Source organism: Oryzias latipes, chromosome 23 (genome assembly GCF_053564925.1).
Source record: "Oryzias latipes strain Hd-rR chromosome 23, Olatipes_Hd-rR_3.1".
NCBI classification, from domain to species: Eukaryota; Metazoa; Chordata; class Actinopteri; order Beloniformes; family Adrianichthyidae; genus Oryzias; species Oryzias latipes.
This window is the reverse complement of record NC_136259.1, coordinates 8409259-8423990: the sequence shown is the minus strand read 5'-3', so window position 1 is coordinate 8423990 and position 14732 is coordinate 8409259. Positions and strand designations below refer to the sequence as shown.

Sequence of the window (14732 nt, the reverse complement as noted above, 5' to 3'; positions counted from 1 at the left end):
CCGACACTTTTTGCAAAATATGGGAGACGAATGAGATTTTATTTACAAATTTGAGGTTTTCTAATAGAAAAAATTAGACTTTATTTCTGTCATCGCTGGGGGGTCGTCGTTCTCTCCATCAGAACAGTCTTCCTCTCCAGTTGTACACTGGCAGGGGGGAAGCGGGCCGTGTCGACGACGATGTTGTGGTAACCTCGGATGAAGGCTATCGGCCGATGAGTGTTGCGGAGCAGCTGGATCCTGCTGTCGTTGGCCTCCATCAGGAGGTGCGACAAAGTTTGGATTTCAGGGCTTGTGGGACCCACGTCTTCTCTTTTGTCATATCTGTCCAATAAGTAAGAAGTGCAATCATTACAAACTTGATCAATAACGGCTGTGGCGACTAGAAATCCAACAAACCTCCAGTTTGTGTTTTGCTGTAAGAAGCGCGACACTCCAGTTTCAGCCGCATAAGTGTCGATATGGAGAGAAACATCTGCAAACGCGCAAAAATGTTGTGTTTTCTGGGTTACAAGCAACAAATCCATGTCCATTTATCATGACTCTATAGCCTGAACATAAAGACTAAATATCAGACTACAATGAAGAAATTCTTTACCTGCTGTAGGGGGCAGCATTCTGTGCAGCTCCAGCATCCCTTGGCCTCCTGGGTAGTTGTGGTGAGAAATGTAGAGGCAAACGCTTGAGTAGAGAGCGTTGACCAGCAGCTGACCAACCACAACTACTGAACCCACTTTGTACATCCAAGACTTCCGATAGTTATTCAAACTGGAATCAAAATGAAAGGTTTATTTCCTCTTTACTGCTTAGATTCTTACATTTAGGTTGTGTCTTAATTCCCCTCACTACTTTGGTGCTCTATATAGAGAAGTCTTTGCAAAACAACTAGTGTGCATCAATGCCATTGACCGTATATGAGAATTGGACTGAGTGACCCCCCCTCCTTACATTCCAAACAGGAAGTATCCACTGCTTTCAAAAAACTCAAATCTTGTATTGGGGGAAAAAAAACAGCTATTGGTCATGTTTGTCCAGAAAAAAAAAAATAAATCATACTTTCTCCACTACCTTTAACATGTTCTTGATAATATTTTTTCTTTAGTGCAAGTTATTCATGTTACTAAATCAGATGCCTCAATCTCACATTGAATGCATTAAGCGTTGTGTTCCCCGCTTTCAGGGGTAGGGGTGTGGCTTTCCAACAAGCTCACCCTTGATTGGCGAGGGCAGTCGCCAATGAAAAAATGCTGACCCAGACCGACTTGGACCAATCGCTGTGTGGATGTGACTGAGGGAATTCAGACGACTTTGTATTGCTAGCAACGCTCAACTCCTGAGAAGTTGTACTCACATGAAAGAGCATCCGCGTGCCGCCACCAAACTGAACACCGGGAAGGTGTAAATGATGAAGCGCAGCTCCTTGTGCGGCAGCAGCGAGTAGACGAGGACGAAGCCGACGGTTGGAAGCAGCAGCGGCCTCATCCGCGCGTCAAGGAGGCCGAGGGGCACGAAGAGCAGCGTGCAGCCGAGGCCGCGCGGCACGGCGGAGTAGAAGTACCACAGAAGAGGGGAGGTTTACGAAAGCAAGGAGTCAAAGAAAAGTCTGCTGAAATTGAATGGCAGTTTAGAAACGTGAATTGGAGTTTTTGAACGCCAAACAGGAGTTCTTGTTGGCGGGAAGGATATTCCCCAGTTGGAGCTTTTGTTCAGGATGGTGTTGTACCACAACACCTGCCCCTCGGGCCACAGCATCTTCCTCCAGAAGAAGGTGTCGACAGCAACCGTTAGAGCTGCAGAGCATAAAAAAAGTGTTTTTTTTTAAGCATAGCATATTTTTAGCGTGTAGAGATGTTAAACTGTTTGTTTTTTTAACTTGTCCAGTCCAACAGCTGAGCAGACAGAGAAGTGCTGAAGGCCTCTTGTTGAAGCTGAAGGCCAAAGTTGAGTTACAGGTATTGTTCCAACGCTTAACGTGACTAAAATGTACAATCAAGTTCTAGAATTACTGTGAACCCAAGTAATAAAGTCTGATTGACTTGACTGATAAGGCGCCTTATTCTGGGATCACAATGCAGCCAGTCCAGCTTCGGTGCAGCCACCGTGGCGGTCTAGCTACAGCAGATGACTCACATCGTCTTCGGACGGCTGCAGTCCTTTTGCAGCCACAGGCTCTGCTGCCGACCTCCCAGGACTGTAACTCACAAAGGTTCACGTGATAACCCGCCATTTATATAGGAAGTACTAGTAAACAAACCCTTATCACGCAGTGATTTGGTATTTTATGACACTTCTTTTCCTGCGTGACCCGTCTGCATACGTAAATGACTTCACGGTAAAACACTCGCTCGCATGATTTCCGGTTTAGGGTGTTTCATTTGCCGCAACGTCACAAAAATAAAAGTGCTCCAGCTCGCTCCGGTGTCCGGCCAAAATTTGAAGCCAACAAAACGGATTCGAAGCGCCGGAGAGGCCGGACCAAACTGGATGCCGCGTGAGAGCTTCTCGCACTTTTTAAGTTACGTAAAGACTGGCAGCCGCACCAAAGCTGGACTGGATGCAGTGTGAGGTCAGGGGTCTAGTTCAATTCACCTTTTACAGTACACACCAAAAGTTTGGACACACTTTGAAAAAAAAAAGTAAAATTGACATATTTCTGCTAATTTTACAAACCTAATGAGAGGATTCCAGCAGGAGCAGCGTACCAAAGCAGCCGCAGCAGCCCCAGTCTCCTGCTCAGCAGGGACAACAGTAACATGAGGCCCAGGAAGATGCAGAGCTCCGACCGAAACACCACGATGACGAAGGCGGAGAGGCCAACGAACTGGCCGTGTTTCTGCGCCATCCACGCTGTGAACGCCAAGAGAACTGCAGGCAGGAATTTTTGCAAAGTCAGCTTCAACAAAACAAGGGGAAATGAAACTTCGGAGCACAATGAAAACTCACCTATCGGCAGTGCAAAAACGTTCGGGAGAGTCCTGGTGCTGTAGAACATCAGGTGAAACTGAGAAGCACAGATCAGGCAGAAAAGGCTAGAAACCGTGGAACCGAACTGCTTCCTCGCCTCCTTCTGCATGTGCCACAAAGCAGCGGTTACACACAGCCCTAAAGAAGCTCTGACTACACAAGAAAGACACACAAAAAAAAGCCGCACCTGGATGTTAGGAAACAAACTGTGGCTTAAAGTCCCACTCCGCTCTTCTTTGAAGCTATTGTCAAAGTGTGGTCTTTTAATGACGATTATGCCGTTTGGAGGCAGAAGTTTAAAAGAACCTGTCGTTTTCTAGATCATAGTTTCTGCAGAGCGACAGTAGTTCATTAGAAATTCACTTCTGATTTGTGGGCGGGACTGTTGGCATTGAGCAATCCCACCCCCTCTTCCCCTCTGAGCTTTATTGCTGGAATGGAGCAGGGAGCTTGTTGCTCGCCCAGCGTATTTTCTACAAAACAAATAAGCTTTTTTCAAATAGAATTTTTTTTTGATTCGTAACGGTTAGAATAAAGTTAATATCCAGAACTACAACTTTAAGAGTAATTTTCTTTATACACATCCTCCATCGTCAGGTAATCAGATCAAAGGCAACAAGAACATTTTCATCGGAGTGGGACTTTCAAATAAATAAAAATAATCTGCTTGCGATTCGATCTACCTATGAGCTGAGAGTAGAATTTCGGCGCATCCAACAGAGAAGAGACAAAAACAAAAGGGCTGCTGATGACGGAGAGGAAGAGTGGGCCGAGGAAAGTGCGAGGTACCACACCTGGAAATTCATGATGGTCATACTGGAGGAGAGGAGAACATCAACAATAATTACAGAAAAATCACTCATTTTGGGTCAATGAAATAGGTTTTAGAGACAAATTACAGCCATGTCTGAATCCTAATGCCTAAACAGAGGCAATTCAGACACAATGAGCACTACTTTTTTAATTGCACTTTACAAAGACAAGTAATGAATCTGCTTTCATCTGAGAATGAAAACTTGGATGATTTATTAAATAAATGAAAACACATTTTTTTCCACTTGAAAAATCATTCAAACGCAATGCATTGTGGTCTATATCCACTAATCCAGCAAGGAGTGATGCACGCCGGTTTTTCCCAGAGGCCTCTGGGAAATTTGTAGGACACTAGCTTTAAGAATGGAAGATTCAGAAAGCTCTACAAAATGGCGAACGCACTATACAGTTGTATCCCAACTTGAGAATTATAAGTCATTGTTTGTACATCTATTGTTTTGTTTTTCTCACAAATATGTAAAAAATGTGATCACACTGTTAACAAATAATAAATCAGTTTGTTTACCTGTCAACTAAATATAATAATGCAAAAATAAACCTTAAAATACTTTCCCTTAGCTTTCACAGTAAGGTTTTTGACATTCATTTATATTAATTGGCCTATCTTTACGTTTGTTTGTTTTTTCATCATATTTTGCATTTTCTATAAGCACCAGCAGCAGGCATTACCTTCCTGTGCTGACTGCTGTTATGCTAGCTTACTTACTTTATCAAAGTCGAGTCTGTGATATAAAATATCATGTGTCGCCTGCAGATTAAAGCTCTCTTCAACTTTGGTAAACGGACAGATAAATAAATGAAGAAAAGCCACACAAACTAATAAAAGGAGCAAATGTCCACCCCAAACAATCCTCTTTTCGGCCATGACGGCTATTTTGCCCCTTTTTCTACTTCCGTTTAACACCGGAAACTAATATCCCTTGATATGTTTATTTCTAATTATAAAAATACATTTAGGGCTAACAGAAATTACACTATATATTTTTTTTAAATGTTACACTGTTTAAAAAAATAAAACAATTATTTAGGCGTGTCTTTTTTCGTTTCAGGATCTCTTCACATTCCTCGTTGTCCCGCGCGTGGCGGCTCCTGATTGGCTATTTATTTAAACGACGGACATTCCAGCCAATCGATGCAAGCCACAATCTGTTTAATGAGCTGACGCGGAAAACTAGAACCGCATCAGGTTATCCTTTTTTTTTTTTTTTTTTTTTTTACCCCTAGTACAGCCAGCATGTAAATATTACTCTCCTGTGCTTTGCAAAGGGAGTTTGTATTGATGATTTAATGCCAGGAGCAGCTCGTTTAGATGTGTCCCAGCGCTAATACGCTTTAGTAGCAGCGGGCAGTTTGCTTCATTCTTTCTACGTTCATGTGTGAGAGTGTTGACTGAGATGCTGTCCACCGGTCCACTGCAGCTCCGACTGTTGTCCTGCGTCACCATCCTTTTAGTTTTCCACGCCGTCGTCGCCAAAAAGGACCTAAAAAGCGCGTGCAGCACCTGTCGGCAAATTACTGATAACTTCAACAAGGTCAGACATTGAAATTAACCATTTGTTTTTTTTAAGAATGATTTACCAGATTAAACACTGGTCCATGGATGATGACACGTGTCTGCAGTGATTATTGACCTTAAAGCATCACATCTTCTTATTTTTTTGACTTTGTTGTTGTTGTATAGTAATTGATTGCATTGTTTTGTGTTCAGGGTTTTGATAGAACGGCAAAGCAGAACTTTGGAGGAGGCAACACAGCCTGGGAGGAGAGAAAGCTTTCCAAATATGAGACCAGGTGGGACAAACACAGCGGGTCAGCTCGACCCAGAGCTAATAGTTCAGACCCCGTGTCAATATTGATCACCCATCCATCAGAGTCGGCGTTTTGCTGGATGAGGGCCTGTCCCGTGTCTTTGCAGTGAGATTCGCCTGGTGGAGATTCTGGAGGAGCTGTGCGAGAGCAGCAGCTTCGAATGCAATCAGATGGTAGAAGAAAACGAAGAGCTTTTTGAGACCTGGTGGTTCAAGCGGTGAGTGTGTTTGTGCGTGTGTGTGTGTGTGTGTGTACGCTTTCTCTGAATCTGCTGCAGGCTAAGCAAAGTGCTGTAAGTTTCCATGAAAACGACAAACAGGATAATCCAAAAAGTTTCGAGAGGAAACGATGAAAGACGCACATCTACAAGTGGATGCATCAGAACGGGTCATGGAGCTTGTGTCCCACCCGTTGTAGTTTCTACATAAGTAGTACGATATTTTTTGAAACTGCATTTTTTTTCCCCCGACTGCTCCTGATTCAAATGATTTGACTAAAGAGATACACAGAAATACTATTTTAATGTTAATTATCTTTAGATGCAGTGCTCAGCAAAAATGAGTACACTCCCTTTAATCCTTGTGCTATCTTGTGGGGTCAAAACGACCCCACCCTTACATTGACGTGTTCTCCCTACCATGATAAAGGTGGAAAGATTTCATGTAATCCATGGACACCAGTGAAGATCACAAATCATTGAAGAAAAAAGGTGCAGCGCACTGTCTAGTGGGGTTAACCCTTATGTCACAAGATGGCATAAGGGTTAAAAAGTACGAATTTAATCAGTAGCTCAATGAACAAAAGAAACATTTCTAAACTTTCCACAAGGTTGAGTTTTATTGAACGCTTCTTGACGTTCATAACATGAACTTAAGGTTAATGATCTAACTTGGATCAAATAATCTTCAGTTTTACTTCATTTGGTTGAAGCAAAAATGAAAACACCCTGCAACAAAAACGACCACAGCTAGGATTTTGTATGAGCAGCGTGATTTTGAAGGACAGGACCAAAGTCGTCGAGGCGTGGAATGAACATGTTGCAACACCTATCTTTTTCCATTCTTCAAGAATGACCTCTTTTAGAGCCTGGATGCTGGATGGAGAGTGATGCTCATCTTCAGAATTCGATTGGGTTCAGATCTGGAGACACACTTGGCCGTTCAATCACCTTCACCCTGTATTTCTTCAGAAATGCCACAGTAGCTTTAGAAGTGTGTTTTGGATCATTGTCGTTTTGGAAAATTGCTCCACCATGATGGGAACATCTTCTCGTTCAGTACAGAGCAGTACATTGTTGAGTTCCTGATCCCAGCAATGAAATGCAGCCCCACATTAGGACACCGCCGCCACCATGTTTCCCTGTAGGCACCATATACTTTTCTTTGACATCCTCACCTTTGTGATGCCATACAGTTTTAAAACCAGATAGGGTGATCTTTGTCTCATCACTCCAGAGTATTGAGTCCCAGTAGTCTTCATCGTTTTTAGTAGCAAATTCTAGGCATGCTTTTTTTTTTTTGTGCATGGGTTTTAGGAGAAGCTTCCTTCGTGGACGATACCCAATGCGTGCCGTTCCGCTCCAGTTTGGCTTTCCACTGCTTTAGCTAACTGCAGTGAACTTGCATGGCGGTTCTCTTCAACCCTTCTCATCGGAAGACGCTATTCGCTTCCGTAGACAGCTTGGTCGTCTCTGTAAAATAGTTGTACTTCCACCTTTCTTAAATTTTCGGATCACTTTTGCCATAGTATTTAGACTGATATGTAAACCTTTGCTGATCTTCTTTTAGCCCTCACCTTTTTTGTGCAAAGAAAGGATTTCCTTTCTCAGTTTTGGTGACATTTCTTTAGCGATTGCTGACAGCATGAAATGGGACGGACTCTTCTTTGTCAAGAAATGCCCTTTTCTAGTCACACGTGTGCTGGACACCTATTAAATGAATCACGAGACTCACTTGTGGTTAAGGCTGCACGAAATGAGGAAAACTTGCAATATTAGAGATTAATATTGCGATACCGATATAATGTGCGGTATATAAACAAACGGCAAAATAACCAAAAACATAATTCTTAATATCATTGCAACAGTTTAAAATTATACTCCAAATGACCCTCGTCAATATAGGAGGTGAATCTCTAACATAATAGGCCTCCATCTGATTGGTCAACAACATGAAGGATTCCATCCGATTGGTCAAATGCATAAAGGGATTTATTTGATTCGTTAAACGCTTCAAGCTGCCATAAGATTGTTTTAACACATTTAAGGTTTACGATTTTTTGCGACATGCATATTGCAGGGCTGGATATTGCGATAACGATAAATCTGCGGTATATTGTGCAGGCCTACCTGTGGTTGAATGCCTGTTAATTACAATTTTGCAGTCCTAAGTTTGGCTTTTGTCCTAAGAAAACGACGGGGTTTTACTCATTTTTGCCACATGGACCTTTTCTTAGGAAAATCACTTTTTTGTGTGATTTTATTTTTATTTTTTATTTTTATTATTTTTTATTTTTTGTCATATCTTGTTTGCAACCTTTTGTAAGTGTTTTCATAGAAAATGTTGATTCTGGAAGGACACTAGAGGTTTTCTGACAAATGTAGTGGGGTGTACTCATTTATACTGAGCACTTTATATCCTCCATCATGAAGAAAATGCTACAAGAAAAAAAAAACAAAGAAAAAAAACGTGAGTCTTAAAAAGTATGCAAGATCAACTCAGGTCAACATGATTGACCCACTTCATTTTGTCTCTTCATAACCCTTTTTAGTGAAATCTGTCCAATGCTGTGTGTGAATCTCATCATTTCCTCTTCCTGTTGGAATGCAGGAAAACCAAAAACCCTGATCTGCACAAGTGGTTCTGCGTTGAAACTCTTAAAGTGTGCTGTCCTAAAGGAACCTTTGGGCCTGATTGTACCGGTAAGGAGAACTCATTCAGGAGAGCGTCTGCCTCCTCAGCCTGCTGCGTGTTTGATGGGAGTCGCTGTTGGTGTGTCTGTGCCGTCAAGCCTGTGTCGGGGGATCTGAGAAGCCCTGCCATGGAAGGGGAGCGTGCGACGGCGACGGGACTCGCGGAGGGAACGGGAAGTGCAGCTGCGACCACGGTTACAAGGGAGACCACTGCTTAGACTGCACGGACGGGTTCTTCAACGCAGAGCGGAACGACACCTTCTCTTTGTGCGCAGGTGAGGAAACTTTCAGAATCTGAGGTTTCGCCAAACCTGCAATGGTTTTGAAATGTGCTACTCATCGTCCTGCGTCAGAATGCCACGCTGCCTGCAAGACCTGTGACGGAGCGAGCAGTCAGGATTGTGATGAGTGCAAGGAGGGCTGGGAGGAAGATGATCAAGAGGCTTGTGTTGGTAAGAGGAAGAGGAGGAGGCCCCTTCTTCACTTTTTCTGATCATTAAATTGGATTACTTGTGTATATAATCTTTTATTTTGAAAGTCCTTGAACTAATTGAATGTTGTTCTTACAGAGTATCAACTTATGCTAAATTAAATTGAGTTTTATCATAAATGTGGTCAAAAGGACTCAAGATAAGTGGGATTTAGTCTGCCAAACTGCTTTAAAAAAAATTTCTTAAAATTAAGAGTTTATATTATAAAGGCTTGAAAGGGATTACATTTCAAATAACATCATTAGTGGAGTCCATCAGGGCTCCGTATTAGGGCTTCTACTGTTCCCAAATGACAAATGTTCGTTATCAAACAATAATGTAATGCAGATTATCCATTCATATACAAAATATTTTGTACAGGAAATATGTCATCTAGTTGTTTAAAGCTCCTCTCAAATGGAATAAAAAAAGTTTTAAACACTTGTTTCACAAACGTCATTCGAAAAGTAAATTTATGAAACCTGGAAACAAAATTCACTCTGGTTAAAAAAACAAGTGACAATGTGGATTATGAAAATACATTTGTTATACCAGATTTTGATTGACACGACCAAAAGTTGACCTGTTCTGAGGAGAACTTCCCACCACCTATAGATGGTAAAAACCCTTTTCTATATTCTTCACTGACATCACAGTGTCTGATTTATGGAAGAGAAGTTTACCAAAGAAAGAATTTTGAGCCACCTTTTGAAATTGTAAAACAAAATCAATGGAATAATTTTTATTATGGCTAATCTCAAAACTACTTTGATATAAAGAAAATGACAAATTCCTCCAAAGATTTTCCGAAACAACTCAGATAAAATAATAAAAACTGTTCAAAACTAACATTGATTTATCAGGCTAAATTCTAAGATGGTTTAACCAGTTAACTATTTTTATACCACGGTCTGGGTGAATACTCGATTCTGATTGGCTGCTGGGTGTGCGTTAAGTAAGGGTTAATGGCCGACGAAGTGTGCGGTTACTACTTTTTAACGCACGCCGTGGAAGCCTGAACCGTCCGACGCGAAGCGGAGGACGGTTGCTTCCGCGAAGTGCGTTAAAAAGTAGTAACCGCACACTTCGAAGGCCATTAACCCGCTTATACCATGGTCACTTACAAAAGCAATACATATTGACCAGGTTTTAGTCCTTAATTCTTGTTTTTTTTTTTCGATTTGTATCACTTTTCTCATAAACAGCGTACTATATGTTACGTGATGCGGCGCATCGCGCCGCATCACGTAACATATAGTCCGCGTCGCGCAGCACCACCGCTGCAGTTAAGATTCGGCGATATATATATGCTGATCGTCCCGATGGGTTGAATAAAGCATCAATTCAGAGGGAAAGTTAATCGCTTACCGCTTGTTTTTGCCCCGATGATGAAGCAAAAGGTTGTTTTACAGAAGCCGGCGCAGTGATACAAATCATTTAAGCTAGCCGACCGGAACTTCTTTTTTCACCGTGCGGTTATCAGGTTTTAACGCATACCCAGCAGCCAATCAGAATCGAGTATTCAACCGGACCATGGTATAAAAAGTGATGTACCACAGGATAACCACACAGTGAAAAAAGAAGTTCCGATCACCGATCTTAAATCTTCTGTATCACTGCGCCGGCTTCTTTAAAACAACCTTTTGCTTCATCATCTGGACAAAAACAAGCGGTAGGAGGTGAACTTTCTCTCTGAACTGATGCTTTATTCAACCCATCGGAAAGATCAGCATAGATATATCGCCAAATCTTGACTGCAGCAGTGGAGCGGCGTGACACGGACTATTTCTTATGTAGTTCGCTTTTTGTGAGATTAGCGATCCAAATTGGAAAAAAACAAGAATTAAGGACTAAAAACTGGTAACTATTTATTTCTTTTGTAAGTGACCATGGTATAAGCGGGTCAATGGCCTTCAAAGTGTGCATTATCACTTTTTAACGCACTTCGCCGAAGCAACCAGCCTCCGCTTCGCGTCGGACATCCACGGCGTGCGTTAAAAAATGATAATGCATACTTTGTCGGCCATTAACCCTTACACGGTTTTGTTAAAGTAAATGATATACAACAATATCCGATTTTTCTTAAAATTGAGAGATTCCCTCCAATCTGTCATGCGTGAGAAGTCTTAAAACATTTCACCTTTTAGGTGTTTTTTTAATTTTGAATTAAACTCTAATAAAACATCTATTGTGCTGCAGATGTGAACGAGTGTGCAAGAGACCCTTCTCCGTGCAAAGAGGAGGAATACTGCCTCAACTCCGAAGGCTCTTATTCCTGCAAAGGTGAGGAGACGCTCTTTAAAGCGGCGCCGGCACACGGCGGTTTAAATAGAACGAAGGGAGAATTCCTCCGATTGCTTTGGGGATCAGATGTTCGTTTAAAGCCTTTCTACATCTTCTTTCTGTCTGCTTCTCTCTCAGCCTGTGACGAGGCGTGCTCTGGCTGCTCTGGAGCCGGCTCCGATGAATGCCAGGCTTGTGCCAACGGGTACCGACATGTGGAGGGGTCCTGCAAAGGTACAAAGGAAAAGTCCGTTTTTTGTTTTTTTTATTAATTAAAATGACAGGTCAGTCGGGGACAAGCCTGCTGACCTCTGATCTGTAAAACCAAAGAGGCAGATGGAGGTACTCGAGGTAATGTAGTGTTTGTACTGATTAAGTAGTAATCAGTAGTTATCCAAATATTACTCGACTACGACTTAAAATATAACTGGTGACCAAAGTGCTTATTTGGAGGTTCTGAAGTAAAAATTTTAATGAACTGTTTAAATAGCTTTCTTTTCCAATACTTGAAGTGCATAAAATGCTTGTAGTCTTATTGCTGATGAGCAAAACATATATATATATATATTTTTTCTTTATTGGAGAAAATTCTCATCACTGCTGTTTTACTGATGACTCTCTGAGATTCCAACAAATTTTCTGCAGCACCGCATGCAGTGTTGCTTTGAAGTCAAAGCTGAATTACACTCACTAGAACCGGGTTGGACGCCCTTTTGCCTTCAGCACTGCCTTTATCCCTGGTGGCATAGGTGCAACAAGGTTCTAGAAAGATTCCTCAGAGACTTTGGTCCATGTTGACATGACAGCATCACGCAGTTGCTCCAGATGTGCCGATCTCCCGTTCCACCACATCCCAAAGGTAATCTGTTGGGTTGAGATCTGGTGACTGTGGAGGCCGTTTGAGGACAGTAAACTCATTGTTCTGTTCAAGAAACCCAGACATGGTGCCTTACGCTGCTGGAAGTAGCTATTGGAAGATGCTTCACTGTATTGTAGAAAAATGATTGGAACGGACTGAGTTGGGCTGGGCGGCTGCTTGGGTTTTCTAATGTTCGGAGGTCAGTGAACGCACCAGGAAGAGAAGTCGTTTGGAGGGGGGGGACGCTACAGTATATTTGTTGTGATCATGATAAAACGATATTTGTTTTCTCTTGATAACAAGATAGAAAAATGATTTTAAAAAATCAAAAAGCAGAGTAGGTTATTTTTAAATTCCAGATTTTGTGGCTTTAAGTCAGTTTTTTTTTTTAAACCTCATTTCTACTCTGCATGCTAGGCATGTCAAGTATGCAGTGCCCAGCAGAGGGCGCTCACACCCCAGAACTCCCCTCACAGGAAAGCAGTTGTTCATTACACGACTGTATCAAATCCAATGAATTCCATTTTATTTCATTTCTAAATCTGCTTTCATGAAAAAAGGGCAGCTCAAGGCGCTGTACATAAAAACAAACAAGGACGCCAAAACCCCAATCCCCACACATGCAATAAAATATTAAAATACCCCCCCCCCCCCCCCCATAATAAAATGCACAAATAAGAGAAATGACAATAAAAAGCTAAAGAAGAGAGAACCCAGAAGGCCAGCAGGAAGCAGGGAATCTGATCAGAGGAAGTTTGTGACTGAATCAGAATAAGATCACCATTTCCAGAAATGACCGGAGTCTGCGTTTCTTGCAGACATTGACGAGTGTTCGGAGCCTGAGGCGGTGTGCACCCAAGAGCATCAGGAGTGTCTGAACACCCACGGCAGCTACAGGTGCCTCTGCTCGGCAGGCTTCCAGGACCAAGATGGAGAATGTGTTCAAACGCAAGATCAAGGTGGGAAACGCCACTCAGGTTAGACGTATTATGAGCCGCAGTGAAGCCCTATGAAAGATTCTATCTCATGCTTTTATTCTTCTGTTAGATCAGACAGAAGAACCAGGAAGTCCTGACGCAGCAGAGAATTCACACGGGGAACTTTAATCGCACAACTGAGGAACATCAGGAGCATTTAAACCCACTTTTTTATTTAAAAAGACCAGCTGCTCCCAAACTCCATCGAACTCCAGTTTTGGATTAAAGGACAAACAACAAATGGGGACATTATCTGCTTTAAGACCACCCATCTTCATTTGTTCATTTTCTTGAATGCTTTTACATTTGTTTCAATAAAGACAAAACTTCTTTAATTTAAATTAGACTGTGTCTGAATTGATCTAAATGTTTTGCCCCATTCTGTGGGGTCACCGTGTCTGCAAGTTAAAAAGATGAGAGATTTGTGATGCTCCTCATAGAAAAACGTGACAAAATATAATCCAGGAGATTATATTGAGTGAATTAAGACATCTGTCCACACCTTTAACCAGCCAGACTTCAAGATCTCCATCAAGACCCAAGAGCTGTCGAAGGACACACTCTTAAAAAGACACTAGACAGTGAGCTGAACCTTTTTTCTTTAATGATTTGTGATCTGGTGTCCATGGATTACATGAAATCTTCCACCTTTATCCACCTTTGTCATGGAAGGGAAAACACGTCAATGTAAGGGTGGGGTCATCTGGACCCCATAAGATGGCACAAGGGTTAAAGAGCCTAGCGTGTCTAGATGTAAAAAAAACTGATGGAGACACATCCTAAGAGACAGCAAAAGTTGGCGCCACAAAGTATTAATTTAAGGGGGCTGAATAATTTTTGCGCGCCCAATTTGTCAGTTTTTTATTTGTTAAAAATTTTTTAAATAACAGATAAATTTCGTTCTACTTCATGACTATGTCCCACTTGTTGTTGATTCTTTTCAAAAAATACAGTTTTATGTTTTTATTTGCGGTCTGAAATGTGGCCAAAGGTAAAAAGTTCAAGGGGGCTGATTAATTTCCCAAGGCACTGTAACTGTGAAGCATGGGGGTGGAAACGTCATGGTGTCGGTCTGAATTTCTAGAGTGGATTGGACAATTAATCCGGATTAAGGAAAGGATGAATGAGGCCATGTATGGTTAGATGTGGGTCAAACACCTCCTTCCATCAGCGAGAGCACTGAGGACGAAACATGGCTGGATCTTCCAACAGAATAGAAAAGAATAGAGTAGAATGACTTTATTAGCTCACCTAGGACAATTTATGACAATTTTCAATGACAATTTCCACTGTCATCTGCAGAAGTTCTCAGATGCCATTGTGGGCTGTGTATCAGGGGGGGATGAGCAGGAGTACAGGGGGGTCGTCTCTGACTTTGTTGGCTGGTGTGAAGTTAACCACCTGCTGCTTAACACCAGCAAGACAAAGGAGCTGGTCCTGGACTTCAGGAGGTCCTCACCACCACAGTCACTGGTGAACATCCAGGGTTCAGACATTGAGGTCGTGGACATATTTAAATATCTGGGTGTTCACCTGAACAACAGACTGGACTGGTCCAACAACACGGATGCTCTGTACAGGAGGGGTCAGAGTCGCCTTCACCTGCTGAGGAGACTGAGGTCGTT

At 42.1% G+C, this 14732-nt stretch overlaps 2 protein-coding genes across 2 annotated transcripts; one reads left to right on the top strand and one right to left on the bottom strand.

Annotated features, from left to right (window-relative positions):
• Window positions 1–18: 18 nt before the first annotated feature.
• Window positions 19–4944, bottom strand: alg12 (ALG12 alpha-1,6-mannosyltransferase). Its single transcript, XM_078941788.1, has 9 exons — window positions 4505–4944; window positions 3648–3780; window positions 2944–3117; window positions 2671–2865; window positions 1688–1790; window positions 1352–1576; window positions 599–768; window positions 400–475; window positions 19–324 (listed from the first exon to the last, which is right to left on the bottom strand). The coding sequence occupies exons 1-9, from the start codon at window positions 4661–4663 to the stop codon at window positions 90–92; spliced, it is 1470 nt and encodes a 489-aa protein (XP_078797914.1). The 5' UTR covers window positions 4664–4944; the 3' UTR covers window positions 19–89.
• On the top strand, window positions 4935–13448 carry creld2 (CRELD disulfide isomerase 2). Its single transcript, XM_004082908.4, has 10 exons — window positions 4935–5330; window positions 5507–5589; window positions 5714–5824; window positions 8436–8527; window positions 8617–8793; window positions 8872–8970; window positions 11188–11271; window positions 11410–11505; window positions 12949–13089; window positions 13178–13448. Exons 1-10 carry the CDS (start codon window positions 5193–5195, stop codon window positions 13234–13236), a joined length of 1080 nt encoding a protein of 359 aa, XP_004082956.1. The 5' UTR covers window positions 4935–5192; the 3' UTR covers window positions 13237–13448.
• The last annotated feature ends 1284 nt before the right edge of the window (window positions 13449–14732 follow it).

What these genes read in the sequence shown, in the direction of transcription:
- alg12 (XM_078941788.1), bottom strand. Translation starts at nt 4,663, where the DNA reads ATGGCCGAAAAGAGGATTGTTTGGGGTGGACATTTGCTCCTTTTATTA. An exon ending in ATTCTACTCTCAGCTCATAG is followed by an intron (nt 3,118 to 3,647) that starts GTAGATCGAATC and finishes TTTCTTGTGTAG; the next exon opens with TCAGAGCTTCTTTAGGGCTG. An exon ending in AACAAAAGCTCCAACTGGGG is followed by an intron (nt 1,577 to 1,687) that starts AATATCCTTCCC and finishes CTTGCTTTCGTA; the next exon opens with AACCTCCCCTCTTCTGTGGT.
- creld2 (XM_004082908.4), top strand. Translation starts at nt 5,193, where the DNA reads ATGCTGTCCACCGGTCCACTGCAGCTCCGACTGTTGTCCTGCGTCACC. An exon ending in CTTTCCAAATATGAGACCAG is followed by an intron (nt 5,590 to 5,713) that starts GTGGGACAAACA and finishes GTGTCTTTGCAG; the next exon opens with TGAGATTCGCCTGGTGGAGA. An exon ending in TGTTCAAACGCAAGATCAAG is followed by an intron (nt 13,090 to 13,177) that starts GTGGGAAACGCC and finishes TTCTTCTGTTAG; the next exon opens with ATCAGACAGAAGAACCAGGA.